Source organism: Aptenodytes patagonicus, chromosome 1, assembly GCF_965638725.1.
Source record: "Aptenodytes patagonicus chromosome 1, bAptPat1.pri.cur, whole genome shotgun sequence".
Lineage (NCBI taxonomy): Eukaryota > Metazoa > Chordata > Aves > Sphenisciformes > Spheniscidae > Aptenodytes > Aptenodytes patagonicus.
Genome location: NC_134949.1, coordinates 167,043,292 through 167,061,383, shown reverse-complemented (window position 1 = coordinate 167,061,383; position 18,092 = coordinate 167,043,292). Strand labels below are relative to the sequence as shown.

Here is an 18,092-nt window from a genome sequence, read left to right as displayed (position 1 = left end):
CACGTCTTACATGTCACATACATGCACTAACATCCTACAATATCAGGACAAGGTATATTCATGTCAGTACATAGCAGATGTTAAATAAACACAGTATCCTCGTTTTAGTTTAGCTTTCAGTTAGCAGATAAAATCATTAATGAAACAAGTTTGTATTTACCAGGGATGAATGAATCAATATTCCTGAATCTTCATTTGGCAAGCTGAATGCTGTGTATTCAAGGGCATTGTTTTCCCCTTGCTGTTTGCAAATATAACCACAGTTTCTCTCAAAAACCGTACGAATGCCTTTAAACAGAACCACGCTTGTAGTGCAACCCATTCCAAATCTGTTGAATTTTGCATTTCTAGCAGCCCTGATTGCATTCGCAGAATGTCGTCTTCCTTTGCTCGACTCGAATAATTTTCCTGTGCTTCACAGAAATATTTCTTTGTACAATCTTCATTACGTCCGACATTTAGTGTGTTCCTCAACTAGAAGCCATCAGCTACTGAAATGTAATCCTATTTACTTAAGCCAAACACTGCCAAAAATCCAGCCGCAGAAGACAAAAATCAGAGGGTGATGAAAAGCAAAGGATAGTTCAACTGTAGAAGATAGGAGGCTTTCAGCATGTGCTATACTCCGCAACAGAGATGAAAAGATATTCCAGAGGGTAAGGGAAAGAGCTCCTATATTTCAGAGATCCTTAGAACATAATCAAAGATGAAAGGAAACTGCAAAGATACTGCTGCAGTTTCTGCTGCCAGCCACAAAGAATCCTCATCTGCTGCAAGAAAGCACTCTCCCAGAATGCTTAGCACAGAGTTCGTACTGGCAAACATTTCTTTGCTTGACCTATATGTGCTTTTTAGTGTTTAAAACAAAAAACTTCAAAATAAAAAACTCAAAATATGAGGGGAAAATTCTTAAATCACTGCTGCTATTGAAAAAAACCCCAGCGTGTTATATAAACCTACTTCAATCAAATCTATATGTTATCAGCGTGCTATTATCAGTTCAGGCAAACCACCAGGGAGATGAAGGCTGTCTTTACTTTCTCCTTTCTTCCTCGCATGCAAAGTCATCAGTCAATTCTCACCTGCCAGAAACTGACTTTATCTAGTCCTTGACTGCAAATAGCCAATAGTCATGAAAAAAAGGCAAAAAAGAACCCATCTGACTGAGCATCTAGTTCAGATCAACATCCACATCTAAAACAGGAAAAAAAAGCATGAAAATTAAAATACATAAATGTCTTGGCTTTATAGTGAATCACACCTGTATTGATCGCATTTATCACTACGGGATTCTACTCCACATGCTGCACTGGTATCTGTCACAAAAGTATGTAAACATCTTTAATTGACACTGAGAAGTGTTAAATTTTTAAACTACTTTTAAAGGCAAGGAATTTGTAAGAAATAACTGTCCCAATTCACACCATAATAGTATCAATCACCCTGTCAGAGATTGCTGATTAGTTTTATATTTCTGCTAAACTGAAAGCACTGAGATGTATTTACTTTTTTACTTACCAAATTGTAAAACTGGATGAAAGGGTGAACTTACAAACTCAAATTGTTGCAATGGAGTTAAAACAAGCTAAATTAAATGGACTTAAGTGAAGCATGAAGGGAGGGAATAAGCAGATTAATGATGTCAGCTACAGATTTGCCCCCATGCAAATTAACTTATCTCAAGGAAATACCTGCACATTATAATGAGACATTTAGAAGAAATGTTTAAGATTTATTAGCATTTTTCCTTAATGTCTGGCTAGTTAATACCTCTCAGTATGCTTCTCATTACATTTCTAACCCAAATACACCATAACAACATGCAGACACATTGATTTAAAAAAAAAAAAAAAAAATCAATATTTGACAGTGATCCAAGTAGTTCCTGCCAGTCCCATATTCTCAAAGGCAGCAGTTAGCACATTCCAGATACTGTAAGAAATACAAATTGTGTTAAGGCAGTTCTGTTAACAAGGAATAGCTTTTCATGGGGTGAGAATAAAGAAGGTAATGGTGAAGAATTTGGCATAAATCCTACTCTGAAGGGCAAAGGTAATTCATACATAACCATGAACCTTGCAGAGCGATGTCTCTGTACCTTCTTCTGTCTCTCTACCTACCCTACCCTCTTTGAAAACAAGAAGCAGGACAGTGAGGGAAATGCTTTGCTCTGTTCACTAAGGTTGGATAAAGACATGCTTGCAAACATGTGAGGGAGAATAGTCATGGGAATTACCATGGAAGGCAGCCCTAAAAAATACATTCAAGTTAACTCTTTCTAGTGCAGAAGTCCACTTCACTCCTATCTGGAATGCAGGATTACAGAGACCTGACAAAGTTCAGGTTCCAAACGTGGTATCAAAAGTTAAGAGATTATTAAAAGAAAGCCCTGTTTAGAGGGTTGTTCCATGCAATTTCGAAGACTTCATAATTGGAAATGTTTCTAGCAAAAAGTAGAAAAAGTAGCTCGTGCCTTAAGAGAGCATGAGAAAAATAAAACAGTTTACAACAAATTATCATGCACTAGACAGTTCCTTCAAATGCCTAGAAAATGACCTCATTTTTAAAGCACTAGGTAGGATGTGGAGAAACAGGAAGACAAAAAATTTCATTTGGAAAGACAAACAGATGACAGAATTGTAGACTAATTCAGGTTGGAAGTGACCCTGGGAGGTGTTCTAATTCAAAACCAATTAAGAGCAAATTTAATTCCGACTATATCTTGAATAAATTTAGCATCATGTTTCTACACTATTTTAGAAAAGACAACTGAAACTGACTTGGATCAACACAGTGGTAACAACAATGACATAAAAGCATTCCAAATAGAGCTTGAAAGGGAGATAAATACGGGGACATGAGGGGTGGGATGAAACCACAGGGAGGAGGAGCTTGAGCAGATGCTTAAATATTGGTATTAAGAGAAATCTGAATAGTATGCAATGTAAAGCAGTCTGCCAGCAAGCAGACTCCTTCCTGACATTAACTTGGTGCAAAGTGGAAGTTTCCAGCTTCACTAAGGAGATTCCTGCAATTGTAATGAGCAACCACGCTGCACAAGCGGTGAACATCCAGACTGAAATGTGACACAATGTAGTATTATCCATTACAGTATTACATCTCAAAGTGAAACGGGAGGCTGGAAAAATTCTTGTAAAGGTCTGACAGAACTTTTTCTACCAACTCAAGAGAGCTAAAGGACAGCCTGTGGTAGGTAAAAGTCTTAATCCAATGGTAAAAAACAGAACAAAACAAAAAAAAAATCAACATATGAACAAGCCCGGACCGTACATCATATGAGCAGCAAGCTAGACATTGCAAACTGCCTTTTAGCTGAGCCTGGGTTATGAAAAGGTCGTCTTCCATAAGGAAGAGTAGAGGGGAGGAAAGGAACGTTGTGAAGAGGAGACATCGCTAATGTCTGTCTTCTCTTGGTTTGTGAAAAAGGGTCTGTACCAGAAAGCATGCAGACTTATGAAGAGCTATTTGACTTAGTATATATTGCAAATACTACATCCCAAAGCCAAACCACCTGTTTATATGGGGAGCAACAAGCTCCTCCTTGCTGTATACTATATTGAATCTGTACTGACTGCACTATGAGATTCCCAAAGACAAAAAGATTAATTAGTTGTGTTAGCTCCAAGTTGTTCACAATCGTATCTTTTTGAGATGTGCTCTCTTGGACATGTAATAAAGAAGAAGCTCTAGTTCCCCTCCAAAAAATTGTTGGGAACAGCTTAAAAGTACAGTTAGACAATTGCTTTAAGGGTCTAACCACCAGTCCTCCTCTGATTACAGTGAATGCCTAATAATCACGTTTCACTTGGAAACTGGAGGACTTCAAATCAACATGTTAAGCAACCCTGTGACAACCAAATGAGTTCCAGCAAGCATAATCACATGGGTACAAAGTAAACATGCGTGCTAGACATCAGACAGTTCTAACCAATGTTTACAAGTTTCAGTTTGACACTGGTTAACACTTACAAAGGTAGAATCCTTTAGGGAATAATTACCTGGGTTGATTTAAAATCTTCAGGGGATCCTATAAAATTCTTATTAACAAAATGAGAATTTATTAGAGGCATCTAGACAGAAATTGAACAGTTGAGAGAGTACAGATCAAACTAGGGAGACCTTCCAATCAAATGTCTTACTAAAAACAACATGGACGTTCTGTCTTCAGACATGCCATCACTATAGCAAAGCATTTCATAAAGACACAGGCCCATATCTGCCAGAGAACGTAATTCAGGCAGGATTCAAGCACCTAGCTCCCAGCATAAGAGCCACAAAAATATGCTTAATCTCTTAAAACATTAGAAGTAGGTACTTACATTTTTACCTACAAAGTTGTCCTTGGTATTTAACATGCCCAAACTGATGCCATCTTGACAGGTGTGAACATCTGGTTCCTTAGAGATCTTAACACATCCTGACTGAATTCAGCTTTTCACAACACATGACAGTATCTGTAGGTGGAGCACTACCTTCCATCTGGCAGCGGCCTGTGTATCAGCTCAGAATGCTAGAGATGTGGGCCTAAAGCCTCCTCAGCCCGAAGAGATTAAAACCAACATCACTTATCACTCTTTGGAGTGCCTTAACAACCAGATGATAGTATATCAAAGTCAACATACTCGCTTCTGCCCAATAAAGCTATACTGCAGGAAAACTGAAGATCCAATAGCCCTACAAGAGGGAAAAGAAGTGTACAGACAACAGTTCATACTTACTAGGAATGTTCCTAGAGGAGAGGAAGAAGGAAATTCAAGTGCTGGTTCCTGTTGCAAGGACTGTTTCTGCAGTGACTATTTCATACAAATTTCATAGAAGAGCTTTGTCAGGCAATTCTCTTCAAGAACTGATGTTTCTTCGGAAAGAAGGAACTGTGCTAAAAGCTGCTTTGTGGCCACAACAGTGAGTTTTACTCTGTGTTTAGAGTAAAATTCTTAAGCACCTGATTTGTCAAAGCTAGTGCAGAGTGCCTGCTTGGATATGGATTATTCTTAGTAACCCTCATATCCACTATCCAGAATGGCAAGAAAGAGGATGTGAGGAGCTACAGGCTGGTCAGATTCACTCCAGTCTCCAGGAAAATTATGACGCAACCTTCCTGGAAGCCATTTCCAGACATATAAAGAATAAGAGTGTGGTTCCAAGTAGACAACATGGATCTACCAAGGACAAATTATGCCTGACCAACCTGTTTGCCTTCTGTGATGAGATGGCTGGCTCTGTGGACACGGAGATAGCAGTGGACGTTGAATAACGTTAGTAAAACAAGGCTTCTGACACAGTCTCCCATAGCATCCTTTTAGCCAAATTAGGCAGATGTGATCTGAATGAGTGGATGATAAGGATGACATCCTGGTGGACAGCAAGCTGAACATGCTGAGCTTCTCAGTACAAGAAAGATATTGAAATACTGGACTGATTCCAGCAGAGGGCCATCATGATGGTTTAGGGGCTGCAGCATATGATGTATGAGACAAATCTAAGAGACCTTGGATAGTTCAGCCTTAAGTGAAGGCTAAAGGGAGATCTTATTGCTGTCTGCAACTACCTAATGGGAAGGTAGAGAGAGGATGGAGCCAGACTCTTCTTGAAGGTATAGTCAGAGAACAAGTGGTAACAGACACAGAATATTCCATTTGCATAAAAAGATTTTTTTTTTTTTAAACCATGAGGGTCATCAACTATTGGAGTTAAAGTATTTCCATCTTTGTGTATATTAAAACCAGATTGGCATAGTCTCTAAGCAACCTGCTCTAACCAGACCTGCTTTGAGCAAGGGATTGCACTAGGCAACTTCCAGAGATTTTCCTTTCAACCTGTAAGTTTCCATGATTCTGTGGCATTACACTGGGTAGCCACACACTAACCATGGAGACAGAGAAAGAGAAAAGATCCAAGAGAATTCCGTCCTTCAGAAGAAAGGCAGTATGGTTACTCCAGGAGGTAGTCTTGAGAATAGCATGCTTGGATTCCCGTGTAATTTTGACCAAGAATCTGCACACTCAGCAAGGCCTCAAGAAGAGATTTGCATTGAACAGAAACAAAAAACTACTGTGACATTACAAATACTAAATATACCACCGGGTGGAAGACCAGAAACAGTTTATCATTCGTGTGAGATGTCCCTAACGTCAAAGATCATATCAAAGTAAAAAATAATGCTTATGAAAATCGGAGCAAGATTTAGTTCTGTCCCATCTAGTCAAGGAAGCCGTCATAGCTGGCTAATATCACAAGTTTCTTTTAATCGACAAACAAGGGAATGCCTTTTATACATTTAGAGAAGTGGCAAGGAAGCATAAATGACACAACCCAAGAAATGCTATTCCAAATCTTGCATACACAGTATGATGAATGTGCTGATGGAGAGATGCACACAAATTTAAAACCCTGCTAGTTACAAAATTATATAAATATATATATAAAAAATATCTTCGCTAGTAGTTTTTGATCACATAGTTGAGAGCTGCAGAAAGGTCAGTCTTCTCACAAGTCCATTCTTACATGAATAACAATACATTTTCATCCACAGATGAGCAGTGGGAGCTGCCAGTAAAGCATGTGCCTTAAGTTCAAACTTCAGTATACCTTGAGGATAGACATATCAAGAATAACCCAAAGCACTTTAGGAAGTTGTCCAAGTCAATCAAAACTGAACAAATGAACATTTATCGTTAAGCGTGAGACACAAAACACCTAGCCCTTTTAACTGTTTCATATTTCAAGCCATAACATAGGATTTCTGGTATTGAAATATGCTCACTGGACTCCATCTAGTGGTCACGTAACTTTCAGCTTTCTGAAGTTGACATGACTGTTCTGGGCTCTTAAATAACTGGTAAGATAACCACAACAGAAATTTATTATTATTAGAGAACTACAGAACAAGTCACTAATTATAGGATATTATTTTCAGAAACGCTAATGAAATCATGCCAGAATAAATAATGGTCAACAGGACAGCAGACTAGGAAAAAAAAAGTTAAACCCCAGTTTTTGAGCAACCTTAACTGTGTTCAGCGAAGAGTAGCAGAAACTTCAGGGCTCATACATCCTTTTATACTTTTAATCCTTCTATGGAGGTTATTCAGATTCAGGTCTTTCTCCTTCCCTTTGTTCCTAGCTCAGTCAGGAACAAGTTCCAACTTCCCCTCCAGCAGACCATTAGCTGCCAAAATATTATGCTGAACTTTACTAGCAAGACTGTATACAACAGGATTTTTTTTTTCCCTATTAGAAACCTCATATTTCATGTGAAGAAAAACTTACTGGATCATGCTGTACACTCTGGCTGGGAAGAAATTAACATATAACATTATTGGTCCATCTAAGGCCATATACAATACCCAGCAAATAACTCCAAGGTGATAACAAGCCTGGCAAGCAAGAATCCCAAGACAATTTCTGAAGGAAACTAGAATAGTGTGCTTCAAATAATTATGATGTGTGTCATCTCTTCATTAACCTGAATGCTCTTTTTAAACTCACTGACGTTTGAGGTCCAACATGAATTTAAAATCCCTCTTGGACTAGCAAACAGTAAGAGTGAAGCCTCCTTGAACGTTCTTAAAGGCAAACATACTACTATGATTTTCAGCTAAAGCACCTACTAAATCCGATGACATTACGCTACGCAGGTATTAGTGCCAGTGCAAGTGGGTGCAAATATGCCTGGCAGAAAGAGGTCTGAAATACCACTTGTCATCATCACTGTACTGGGGCAAGTGAGGAACGGGCTAGATGACTGAAGTGTAAGCAGATTCTCTGCCAGTATCAGCACCCTGGTGAAGAACAGTATTTCTGAAACCAAATTATATAAAGACAATTACGCAACCTTAAAGAACAAAGCACGAAATAGCATTGACAATGCCATCAAACTGGAATATGGATGACTCCTTTTCCATCACCTTAAAACCAAAGCCTCTTTTCTATATGTTAATATCCACAATGCTAGCTAACGTTTCCATTTGACTTTTGATTTCTTCACAAACGTGTTAAAATAAGACTGAGAGCTATCTTACTAGCCTTTGCCTCTCGCACTGAAAACACACAGCTCATTCTGTGGAGCTTCTATTTTTCTTATTCATGTATGTTTCAGTACTCCCTTCAGCATATGAAGAGCAGCCGTGCCTTGGGTACACAATAAGGTACCCAATAAGGTAGCATTGGTTTGCTAGATTGGTATCTCAGTGTCAGAACACAAGCATCGAAAGGCAGTGGAGGCACTGGACTTAAAAGCTGAAACCAAATTAAATGTCTACACACTCATGTACATTGAATTCCAGGCTCCTGAAATCAACTACATTTCACTCATGATAACACAAAAATTGTGAAGTATTACATCTTGCACTGACGTAACCAGATATTTAAATGCTTTCTCTATTTAAAATTATGCAAGCATTATCCATTCTGAGTATAATGTGTAGTCACTCTTTGTTGTGGGATTAATTTTATAGTAGTAAAAACATAAACCCACGTCTTTTCTCTGAATTCACCAAGTAACTCCTTCCCATCCACAGAGTACCTGGTAGTACTAAAAGCAGTTTAGTCTGTGCCTCAAATTTCCAAACCTAGGTCAGTATCTGTCAACATGCTATCTCTTTTTAAGTCAATAGCTACACCTGAGTATCAAAAAGCACCCAGAAGTACACAAAGCAGCAGCTAAGGATTATTTATTTACACTGATGGATCTATACTACAGGCTTCCCTGTATTCTAGCAGCTCTGGATCAGCATTAGTCCTTCTCAGCTTTGTTGTGACTAAACATAAATCTTTAATTTATTTTCTTTAATTTTTATTTTTTTTTTTTTTTTTTTTAGTTTTGGGGGGTTTTGGAGTTGGTTTTCTTGATTTGTTTGGGTTTGGGGGAGGGTTGTGTTTTAAAGCATATTTTGGTTGCCTAGTTAATTTTATGTGAGGTCACTTGATATTCCCCCCGCATGAACAACTATGTTTCTTAGCAGAAGAAACTTCAAAAGGGACTATTGGATTTCAACTTGTAGGGACTGTAACATTGTTTATGCACAAACTCATTCATCACTGAAAATTTGAAACAAGTTTAGAAGAGTGAGGTATCATTTTGAAAGGTGAACCGTTTTGTTGATTTAGGGCCTCATGTTTTTTAATTTCTAGTATTCTTTCCTGGACTCATCACTAGAAGAAACTTTTCAAGAGTACTACAAAAGCAGTTAGAAGAAAAAAAGCCAGTCTAAACCATGTTTCCTTGATTTGCTCAGAATTATCAAGTTGACATGTCTTCCAGAACTACCAGCATTGACAATGTTGTACATAACAAGGTCTACTTTACATTTAACCTTTGCACAAAAATCCCGTGAATCAGATTTTTCAGACAGTGTTCAGCCTCAACTGACTTATTTCTTCCTCCTCATTATCTCAAGATAGAAAAATGATCCAGAACTTTCATGTTCCTTTTTGACACAACAATTCCAGGGGCTGAATAACTAATTTCCTTCTTAAACTACCTGACATCCTTTCCTTCAGCTGGTGAGCAGAAAGAAATTCTAGCTGGTCCTCTAATGGGAATGGGCCTTTTTATTCAGAGAGGGCCCCAAACCAAAGCTCGCCCTGGACCCAGAGGCTTAAAACTAGAATTCCAGATAAGGCCTCCATTTACACTGACACCAACAAGTACTCCAGTCTGAATCGGCCTGCAATCTGCTTGCTTCCTCAGCACACAGAGCTAAGATCACTTTGTTCTTAAAAAGCAAACTAACACCTTACAGAACAAGTACACAGATGAGTTCAGTTCTAGACTCCCCAGCACAAGGGAGCCATGGATGTACTGGAGAGAGTCCAGCAATGGGCCACAAAGATGATGAAGGGACTGGAGCATCCCTCCTGTGAGGAGAGGCTGAGAGAGCTGGGACTGTTCAGCCTGGAGAAGAGAAGGCTCAAGGGGATCCCAATGTATATAAATACCTAAAGGGACAATGCAAAGAGGACAGCGCCAGGCTCTGCTCAGTGGTGCCCAGTGACAGGACCAGAGGCAATGGGCACAAACTGAAACACAGGAGGTTCCCTCTGGACATCAGGAAACACTTTGTCACTGTGAGGGTGACTGAGCGCTGGCACAGGTTGCCCATGGAGGTTGTGGAGTCTCCATCCTTGGAGATACTCAGAAGCCATCTGGACATGGTCCTTGGGCAGTCGGCTCCAGGTGTCCCAGCTTGAGCAGAGGGTTGGACCAAATGACCTCCGGAAGTCCCTTCCAGCCTCAGCCAGCCTGTGATTGTGAGAGAGAACCATGGCACCCCTTCACACCACATGCCTTGGAGAGACCTTTCCTGCTGCTTTTTTTTAATCATTCACCAGTAGCCCCAAGGCAACACCACTACCTTACATAAAGTGCTACTCACAGAACAGAGCAGTTAGTTTCACCAGTCTGAGGTGCAGGATCCAGACAGAGTTTCCAACAAAGGCTCTTGATTTCTTCTTTTTCATTTTCCCCTCACTTGAACTGCCTGAGTCTCCAAACCAGGCAGCAATCTCTGGACACAGCAGGAGAATGCAGAAGACAGCATCTGGATTCCCCATTCCTCCTCTCATACCCGATTCACTGGGCACAGATGAGGAGATGACAAACTGTTCTAACAGACACAGTTAGAACATTCATTGTTGGCATTCATCCCTATGCTAACAAAGAATCCCATCCCCCACTCCTGCAGTGATGAAGATTTTTATTTTCTTCACGTTTCTGCAGCAAAGCTGCTATTTCTCTCAACCAGTCAGAATCAGAGTGTAGTAGAAGGCAACCTCAGCTACAGATGTTGGATTTCTCTGACCAAACCTTTGTGCTCCAGAACAACTTTCTTCATAAACCCCCCTTCAGAGCTTCTGCCAAACTTTCTGAAGACCTTTAGATGTCTAGTATTTTTTTCCGAAGCAGAGTCCATTGTACCAATGAAATTCTGGCTCTTGCTTAATACAAGAAGTCTTGTCCATAATGTTAACCAGGTTGGTTTTTAAGGCCTCTAAGACTGTTAATTTATTGGGTTTTTAATATTACAGGAAGTCTCTATTTTGAGATAATATATGCTTATTTCCATTCTCACGAAAAGAACTTTAAGAACCCTTAAAGAAAAATAAAAGAAGAAAAAAATCCCATAGCTTTCTCACGATGCGACACCCACCACTATTTCATATATTAATAAATTTAAGATACTAAGTACATCAGTACCTCTGGACTAGGACAGAATGTAAGCCTCCCTTCACAAACCTATCTATCCTCTAAACTAAGGTCCAAAATAAGTTACGTGGTCAGAATTATTAGAGTATCTTCTCATCTTTAGATATAAGTTATTTCAAAAATATTTCAACAAGAAAGAAATTGTGTAATACATGGACTACTTCTGCAACTTTATGCCTTTTCTGCCTTGCATAATTAATGCTTTTCATGGACACAGACAACCCAAGGGGGGTGAGGGAGAATGAATTTGTCTTTACCCTCTTTCAAATGAAGGAGTTTTGCCTTCAGTATCTAAGTCAACTTAAGTACTTGAGATCATTCAATCTCAATATCAAAAATAAACACTAGCTAAGAAAGGAAGTTTTATGTACATTTTTAATATATAGTATTTTTTAAGATCACTGCACTAGGTAAGTTCTTCAACTGCCGTCAGAAATTTCAGGTCTAAATAAGAACTTCCTGGACACCAGCACTGAAGATGTTACACCTTTTCTTTACCTCCATAAAGAGCCACTGGCACCAAATCACCTCTAACAGTTACAGAAATTCTTAAATAAAAGCAATATAGACAATACATTTCTCAGAAGGACACAATCAAGCTTCTTGCTATCTGGAAAACTTAACTCCCCTTATTTGCTTCAATGACTTACCAGTAATTTTTCCTTACTATTTTCAAAGCACACACGCATGACTTCGGCAGAATCTTAAAGCTACCTCAAAAACACAAATATCTGGTTAAACTGCCAAATTCACAAATGTTGAGCTTGCATATATATGCATATATCTGACGGTTATCTAATCTCGGGCACACACTACTCTCATACAAGTGACCACTTAGTCCAAGAATCATATATGCTTATAAGTAACTCGAACATCTACACCTACATAGATGTTGACATTAAAGGTCTAGTTTTCAAAATCAGTAATCACAGACCCTTTTGAAACATTTGCGGAGGAGCACAATGCAGCGTAACCAAATGACTTTAAGTGGGATATACAGTTTTAAGTTTATTGCACAAGACCTTCAATATGGGGAAAAAAAATTATTATGGAGTTGTGAAATTCCCAAGTTTAACCTCAGGTGTAATGAGTTCTACTTTCATTGACATACAAATATGTGATCCTGATTGAGTATTAAAGGGCATGAGCAGGAGGAAGAGAGGGAAGAGAAGGTATGCTGTGGTATTCCGTGCTTCATGGGAGCTGCTGCCACCATAGACTGAAAACCCAGTCCAGCATCGCCCTACACCTGACATTTGCTGTATTAGGAACAACTATTTTTAAAGCATTTACTCCTCTGTTTTAAACGTAATTATCCTTATCTAGTGGGACAGAAAAAGTTCCAGAAAATAATAAAGAAATAAGGTGCAGCTAACAAGAATGATCTAATGTTGTTGAATGGTTAAATATGTTTTTGTTCACACAGAAATTCAGCTGTCCTAACCATAAACTAAATAACTTCTTCAGGGTTGAGTATCAGGTTTTTTCCCCCGCAAGTAAAGAGAAAGTTCAACAGTTCCAAGACTGACTGAATAAGCAATACTGTTTGCATGGAGTTCCTCCAAGATGAGATGTGTTAGGATGACGTTCATTGTCAGCAACGATTTTTCCTTTAACATCTTGAGTGTCAGCTCTCATCTCCCTGCTTTCACTCATCCATTCACAACAATTTGCTTCTTCCAAATTCCTTACACATACAATTTCACATTCCTTAACAGAAAGCTCAAGCCTTATCCATGTTCCCGGCTTCTCTGCACCCATCAGCTCTAAAAGACCCCAGTCCTCACTCATCCTTTCAGCATTACATGTCCCTTTTTAATTCCTACTTTCCTAAAGCAAGACATCAACTATCTCTTTCTACACAAACACTGCAACTGAAATCTCATTGATGAGGTTCCAAATACTCCATTCATCGTATACAGAGAAGCCGCTTTGCAGAAAAGTACACAAGCCCTCTGTGCACAGGGCATACGAAAGGATAAACGAATCAGAAAGGAAAACACCTAGCCAAAATGAATACTGCGTAATCCTCCCAGTAACTGAATTCTTGGAAAAACACTATGTTAAAAACATTGTAATAACGTAGCATGGAGTGCACCGAGCCATCTTTTTTATGGCATTGAGATTCACAGACAGCAGAGATCAGGATTGCGAAGACAAAGTTGACATCACGTTAAAATCAAGAATAAGTCGTCTTTAAAAAAAAAAGAAATAACATCAGTGAGTTTGAGATCAAAGACTTGTTAGGAGATCCAAGCATTGTCTTTATGATAGACTGATTTTCCTCCACATCTGAAAAGCTGAATTTCTGCAAGAGTTTTGGAACTCAAGAGCTCTACCAGGTACCTGAAGCTAACATACAAAGCCCAAGACTATATTAAGATATGATTATTTCAGCCTTCAAATACTCAAACCTATTTTATACGTCCAAATCAAAAAGGAGAACTGCACGGAACAATCTGGGAATCACTCAGATTTCATCCTGTTTTTCCATATCTCGTTTCTTCTTATGTACAATGTTAATTTCGACATAGGGGAAACAGCTTCTGCTGCATTATTTGGTATACTTAAACATTTTCATTATCTGCATATTTGATAAGGGCATTTAATTGACAGCTAGGCAAAAGCAGACCACATCTGGTATGCCAAACATTCTCTTAATTGCTTATTATCCTTAAGTGTCAGCCTAATTTAATATAGGGTAGAACACATTGTTTTGTCACTGAGATAATTTATCATTAACATATCATTGATCAAGACACCACATATCCCTCCAGCATTGCTACTGATCTGTATACAACATGCTTTGGGTAACTCATCACCACTTAAAGAGACCGCTTCCAATTATGTGTAATACTAAAATTGCATTGAAAACTGCTCTTGGTAAGACTGCTGGTTTAAGAGACAGACTTGTCATCCCCATAGTCTTCCTCCCCAGACAGAAATGTATTTGGGTGGCCAGAGGCATCACATTAAGTCACATGGCTAGTCTGAAATCAAAACAACATCAACTGCACAAGAACATATTCAGCAAGGATGCTACTGTTAAGCAGAAAATGGCAAAAACTGAACCCAAATAATCAAGATACGTATTATGTGCCTTACACCACAGTGAAAAGCTGATTACCAAGTAAGAAGTTTCCAGTTCGGTCAACCAAACTGTACTTGTTGGTTCAGCAAACTAAATCTAACAGAAAGAACGTGTATGAGATGTCAAATGCTGACAAGATAGCTTGCTTCATTCTGTGATGAAAACTAGCTTGGCTAACCACATCTGCTTAATGTTTTTTTACTACTCAGCCAAGCTATTTAGTCTGTCAGTTGGCTGAAAATCTCTGACTTTTAGTTCCAATGAAGAGCAATCTGAAAATTTAAGATATGCCATGCTATCCTACTGACATGCTGGTTTCGGTCCTCTTTCATCAGTATGATCCTAAGAGCACTTATAAAGCAGAAAATACAAGCATATTTTAGAAATGTGATCTAATAAACCTCATTTAAAGATGGGAAATGTCTTGGGGTTTGTTTTGGGGGGGGGGGTTTTTTTTGGTTTTTTGGGTTTTTTTAAGTCTAGCAATACATTGTTGATGGTAAAAACGGATGGAACTTAAAACAGTAACCACAATAACAAGTTAGAGAATCTATACAACCTCAGAGGTATTAGCAGTTCACTTTTATCTGCTACTGCAAGTAAGGACTGGATGATTTGCACCACTGCTCTGTACATTCTGCTGCAGAGATGTACAGTCAGAAGCAATATTTGGTTGCACGTACCTGGACAGATCACCCTCCAAGAACTGCTAGTTTGAATTCATTCTTTCCTATCTCCAGGTTCTACACTGCAAGCCTAGCCAATGGAAAACAGCTTCAGTATTTTTTCAGTATTGGAAAACTTCAGTATTTTTTCATGAGCAAGTGATGACAGTAAGATCACATCAGTTACCAATGCTGAACGATGTTTTAAGCAAGACATTTTGTTGACAACCCAGTTCAAAAAATCCTAGGGGTGGGGGGGGTGCTCCATCAAAAAGCTTTGAGAGGCAGCTTAGGAAAGAAAGTGGGTCTTCTTTTCTTTAAAGCCACACAGACAAATAGACCATTCCACAACTACTGTAATACTGGTAAGAATCCTATGTTCACCAGGTCAGCCCAAGAGATTTTTCAGATAATAAAGCCCAGAAACTCCAACAGTTAAGAAACAGGTCGACCTGTCAAACTTATAGAAGTAACTATTTTTTAAGTCTTTTATAGAAAAAAAAAAAAAGTTATCCCACCTGAACTCCTTTTTCAAAAAAAAAAAAAAAAGCAATTTCATTCCAAACATCGCAATGCTTAACAAAAAGAGTTACAGTACATTCAAAGGAGGAAGAAACGGTAAAAAGGTGAAGGTAAACCTGCAATCACTAGCCTTTTATTTCATGACTTAAACAGTGTGTGAGCAAGAACATAGGAGTTCAGTGATAAAATGAACAGCATTTATGATAGTAGAAAGACATAGCAGCAGGGGCAAAATATGGCTGAAACAGGAAGGTGAACTTCAGCACAAGACTGTATGGGAGAGAGATGGGGGTTTTGCTCCATGCATCAAGCTAACAGAAAAGGATCACAAGCCTGACATGAATGTTAAGTCGCCATGAACGGTAAGTCACTATTTTTTCTTTCTAAAATAGTAATAGAAGACCTTATCTAGGATAATATTGAGCCAGTACACCACTTCACACCATCACTTCTTTCACCTCCCTAAAATACTGCAGAATATGCCATTGTAGCAAAAATATCTGGAATATTAGCGAATACTATCCTATTATATATTTGGTCAACCTGAATGAATTAAAGAGTCGGATAAATATTTTTCAACTCAACTCAATGACACTAGTCATAAGTGAACTAAGGAAAAAAACTTCTAAAGGGGAAGGGGGGGGAGGCAGGGTTGCCAATTACTGCAAAAGAAACATTTATTTGTGTCATGAAAATACCTAAATCCCTTTCATGCTCCCTCAATATGAAAAATATTTTTGTTATCTCTCTCTCTCTCTCTCTCTCTCTCTCTGTGTCTCCTTCTTCTACTCTTCCCAGGAAAGACCTGATCCCTGGAGAAGCGTTAACATATATTGGATGTTCATCACATGTATATGTGCTAGTGTCTTGTGGAAAGCTGTCAGTATTCAGGTGGACCCTGAACGATGCATATTAGGTCTTCTATTATTCATTCCTTAACCCACAGTTAAATAAAGAGTAATTTAATTTTAGAGCCATCATTTTATCAAGGAAAGGTATTTGTCTTTGAATTACAGCTACAGCATTTGTTACTCTCACAACACATAGCTATGACCAGACAAACAGCATTCTGACAAGCAGTTTAAAAAAGTTAGACAAGACCATACTTAGCATTAGCAAGAGTGAAAACCAAATGACAGATCAGCTTCCAGAATCAGGAACCCCAGCACCAAAAACTCTCTACTTACGCAGGGTTAAGTGCTTACTAAAACATTCCCCTTGGAGATAACAAAACCACATGGAAAACAAATGCATGCCATGAACAAGAGCCCGGAGAGAGAAGCTCTGAAAAATCTTGCTGAGGCTGTTTAAGATGTCGTCACCTGGGTACAGCCAGGCCAAAAAAACATACCTCTCTCTCTCTCTCGGTCCCAGATGCCTCAGTTCACCATCTAACACCTTCACACAAATCTACTTTCAGCAGTTTAAATTAAACTAATGCGCCCAATTGCGAACTGGCAAGAACAACTACCACATGCTAGCACAGTACAGACAGTAGGGACAAATAACATACTAAAACATTCCTGCTAGACTTGCCAGCACTCATCTTCCGTTCTGTACAACAGACACGACAAAAAACGTGGTTTAGTTGTAAAGCGCGCAGACAGCAGCAAGACGAAAAATCACTTTTGCACCATTATTTTCACACACACGAAAGCACTTCAGTCAAACGAGGCCAAGTGCCAGCTGCACCCCCTCTACAGGTGGAGGAGAAAGGAGGCACGCAGGCCCCTCCACCTAGCCTAAGGCAGGTTACGGCAAGGAGGGTGCCGCCGCTTCCCGGAGAGCTCCGCTTGCCCTGGCTGTCCCGCATCGCCTCACGCCGAGGAGAAGTTTGCAGCGAGGAGGGCGGGAGCGCCCAGCCGTGCCCGCCGGGCGCCGCATCCCATGGCGCCCTCCGCGCGGCTGCCGCTGGGAGCGTCCCCGCCCCGCCTGCGGCTGCACCCGCACCTCTACCCCGCCCGCAGCAGCCTCCGGGGGAGGCGAAGAGCCGCAAGCCCGGCACGGGGCCGCGCCGACCTCCCCCCGCCCGCCGCCGTGACAGACCGGGCGGGCCCGGGAAGGACCAAAGGGCCCGTCTCCTCCTCCGGGGCCCCCGCCGGCCCCCCCCGCCTCGCGGCCCCGGCGGAGGCTCCCCCCGCCCGCAGCTTCGCCCGGGCCCCTGGCGGGCCGTCCTCCCCCCCCCCCCCCCCGCTCACCAGGAGGACGGAGCCGCGCACCACCTCGGAGACGCTCTGCCGCAGCTCGGCCGCCGTGCCGGGCTTGCTCAGCGCCCGCGTGAACTTCCGAGTCTCCGGGGCCACCAGTGCCATGGCTGCCTCCGCGCTCCTCCGGCCCGGGCCGCCCGCTGCCCTCACGGCCCGGCCGCCGGGCGGCCCCTCACGCGGCGGCGGCTGGGGGCGGGGGGCGGCCGTCGGGAGGCGGGCAGGGCGCGAGCCCCGCCGGCGGGTGCCGCAGCCGGCGCCGCTCCTGGCAGGTAGCCCCTCCCCGGCGGACCCGGCGCGCGCCGCGCCCCCACCTCCAAACACGCCCGCACGCCGCCGGGCGGGGGGAGCGGGGCGCCGCCGCGGAGGCCGATTGGCGCGGC

The 18,092-nt window shown here is 40.9% G+C and overlaps 1 protein-coding gene across 12 annotated transcripts in view; it reads right to left on the bottom strand.

Annotated features, from left to right (window-relative positions):
* DOCK9 (dedicator of cytokinesis 9) overlaps positions 1 to 17,852 on the bottom strand; it is a 136,724-nt gene extending 118,872 nt beyond the window's left edge. For 8 of the 12 annotated variants that reach the window (XM_076361704.1, XM_076361733.1, XM_076361742.1 and 5 more), the window contains exon 1: positions 161 to 749. In XM_076361704.1, the coding sequence (XP_076217819.1) occupies positions 161 to 322 (162 nt within the window). In that variant the 5' untranslated portion in view covers positions 323 to 749. Of the gene's footprint in view, positions 1 to 160; positions 750 to 17,703 lie in introns of those variants that run through there. The other 4 variants (XM_076361714.1, XM_076361756.1, XM_076361797.1 and 1 more) reach the window with 1 other exon arrangement.
* Positions 17,853 to 18,092: the final 240 nt, after the last annotated feature.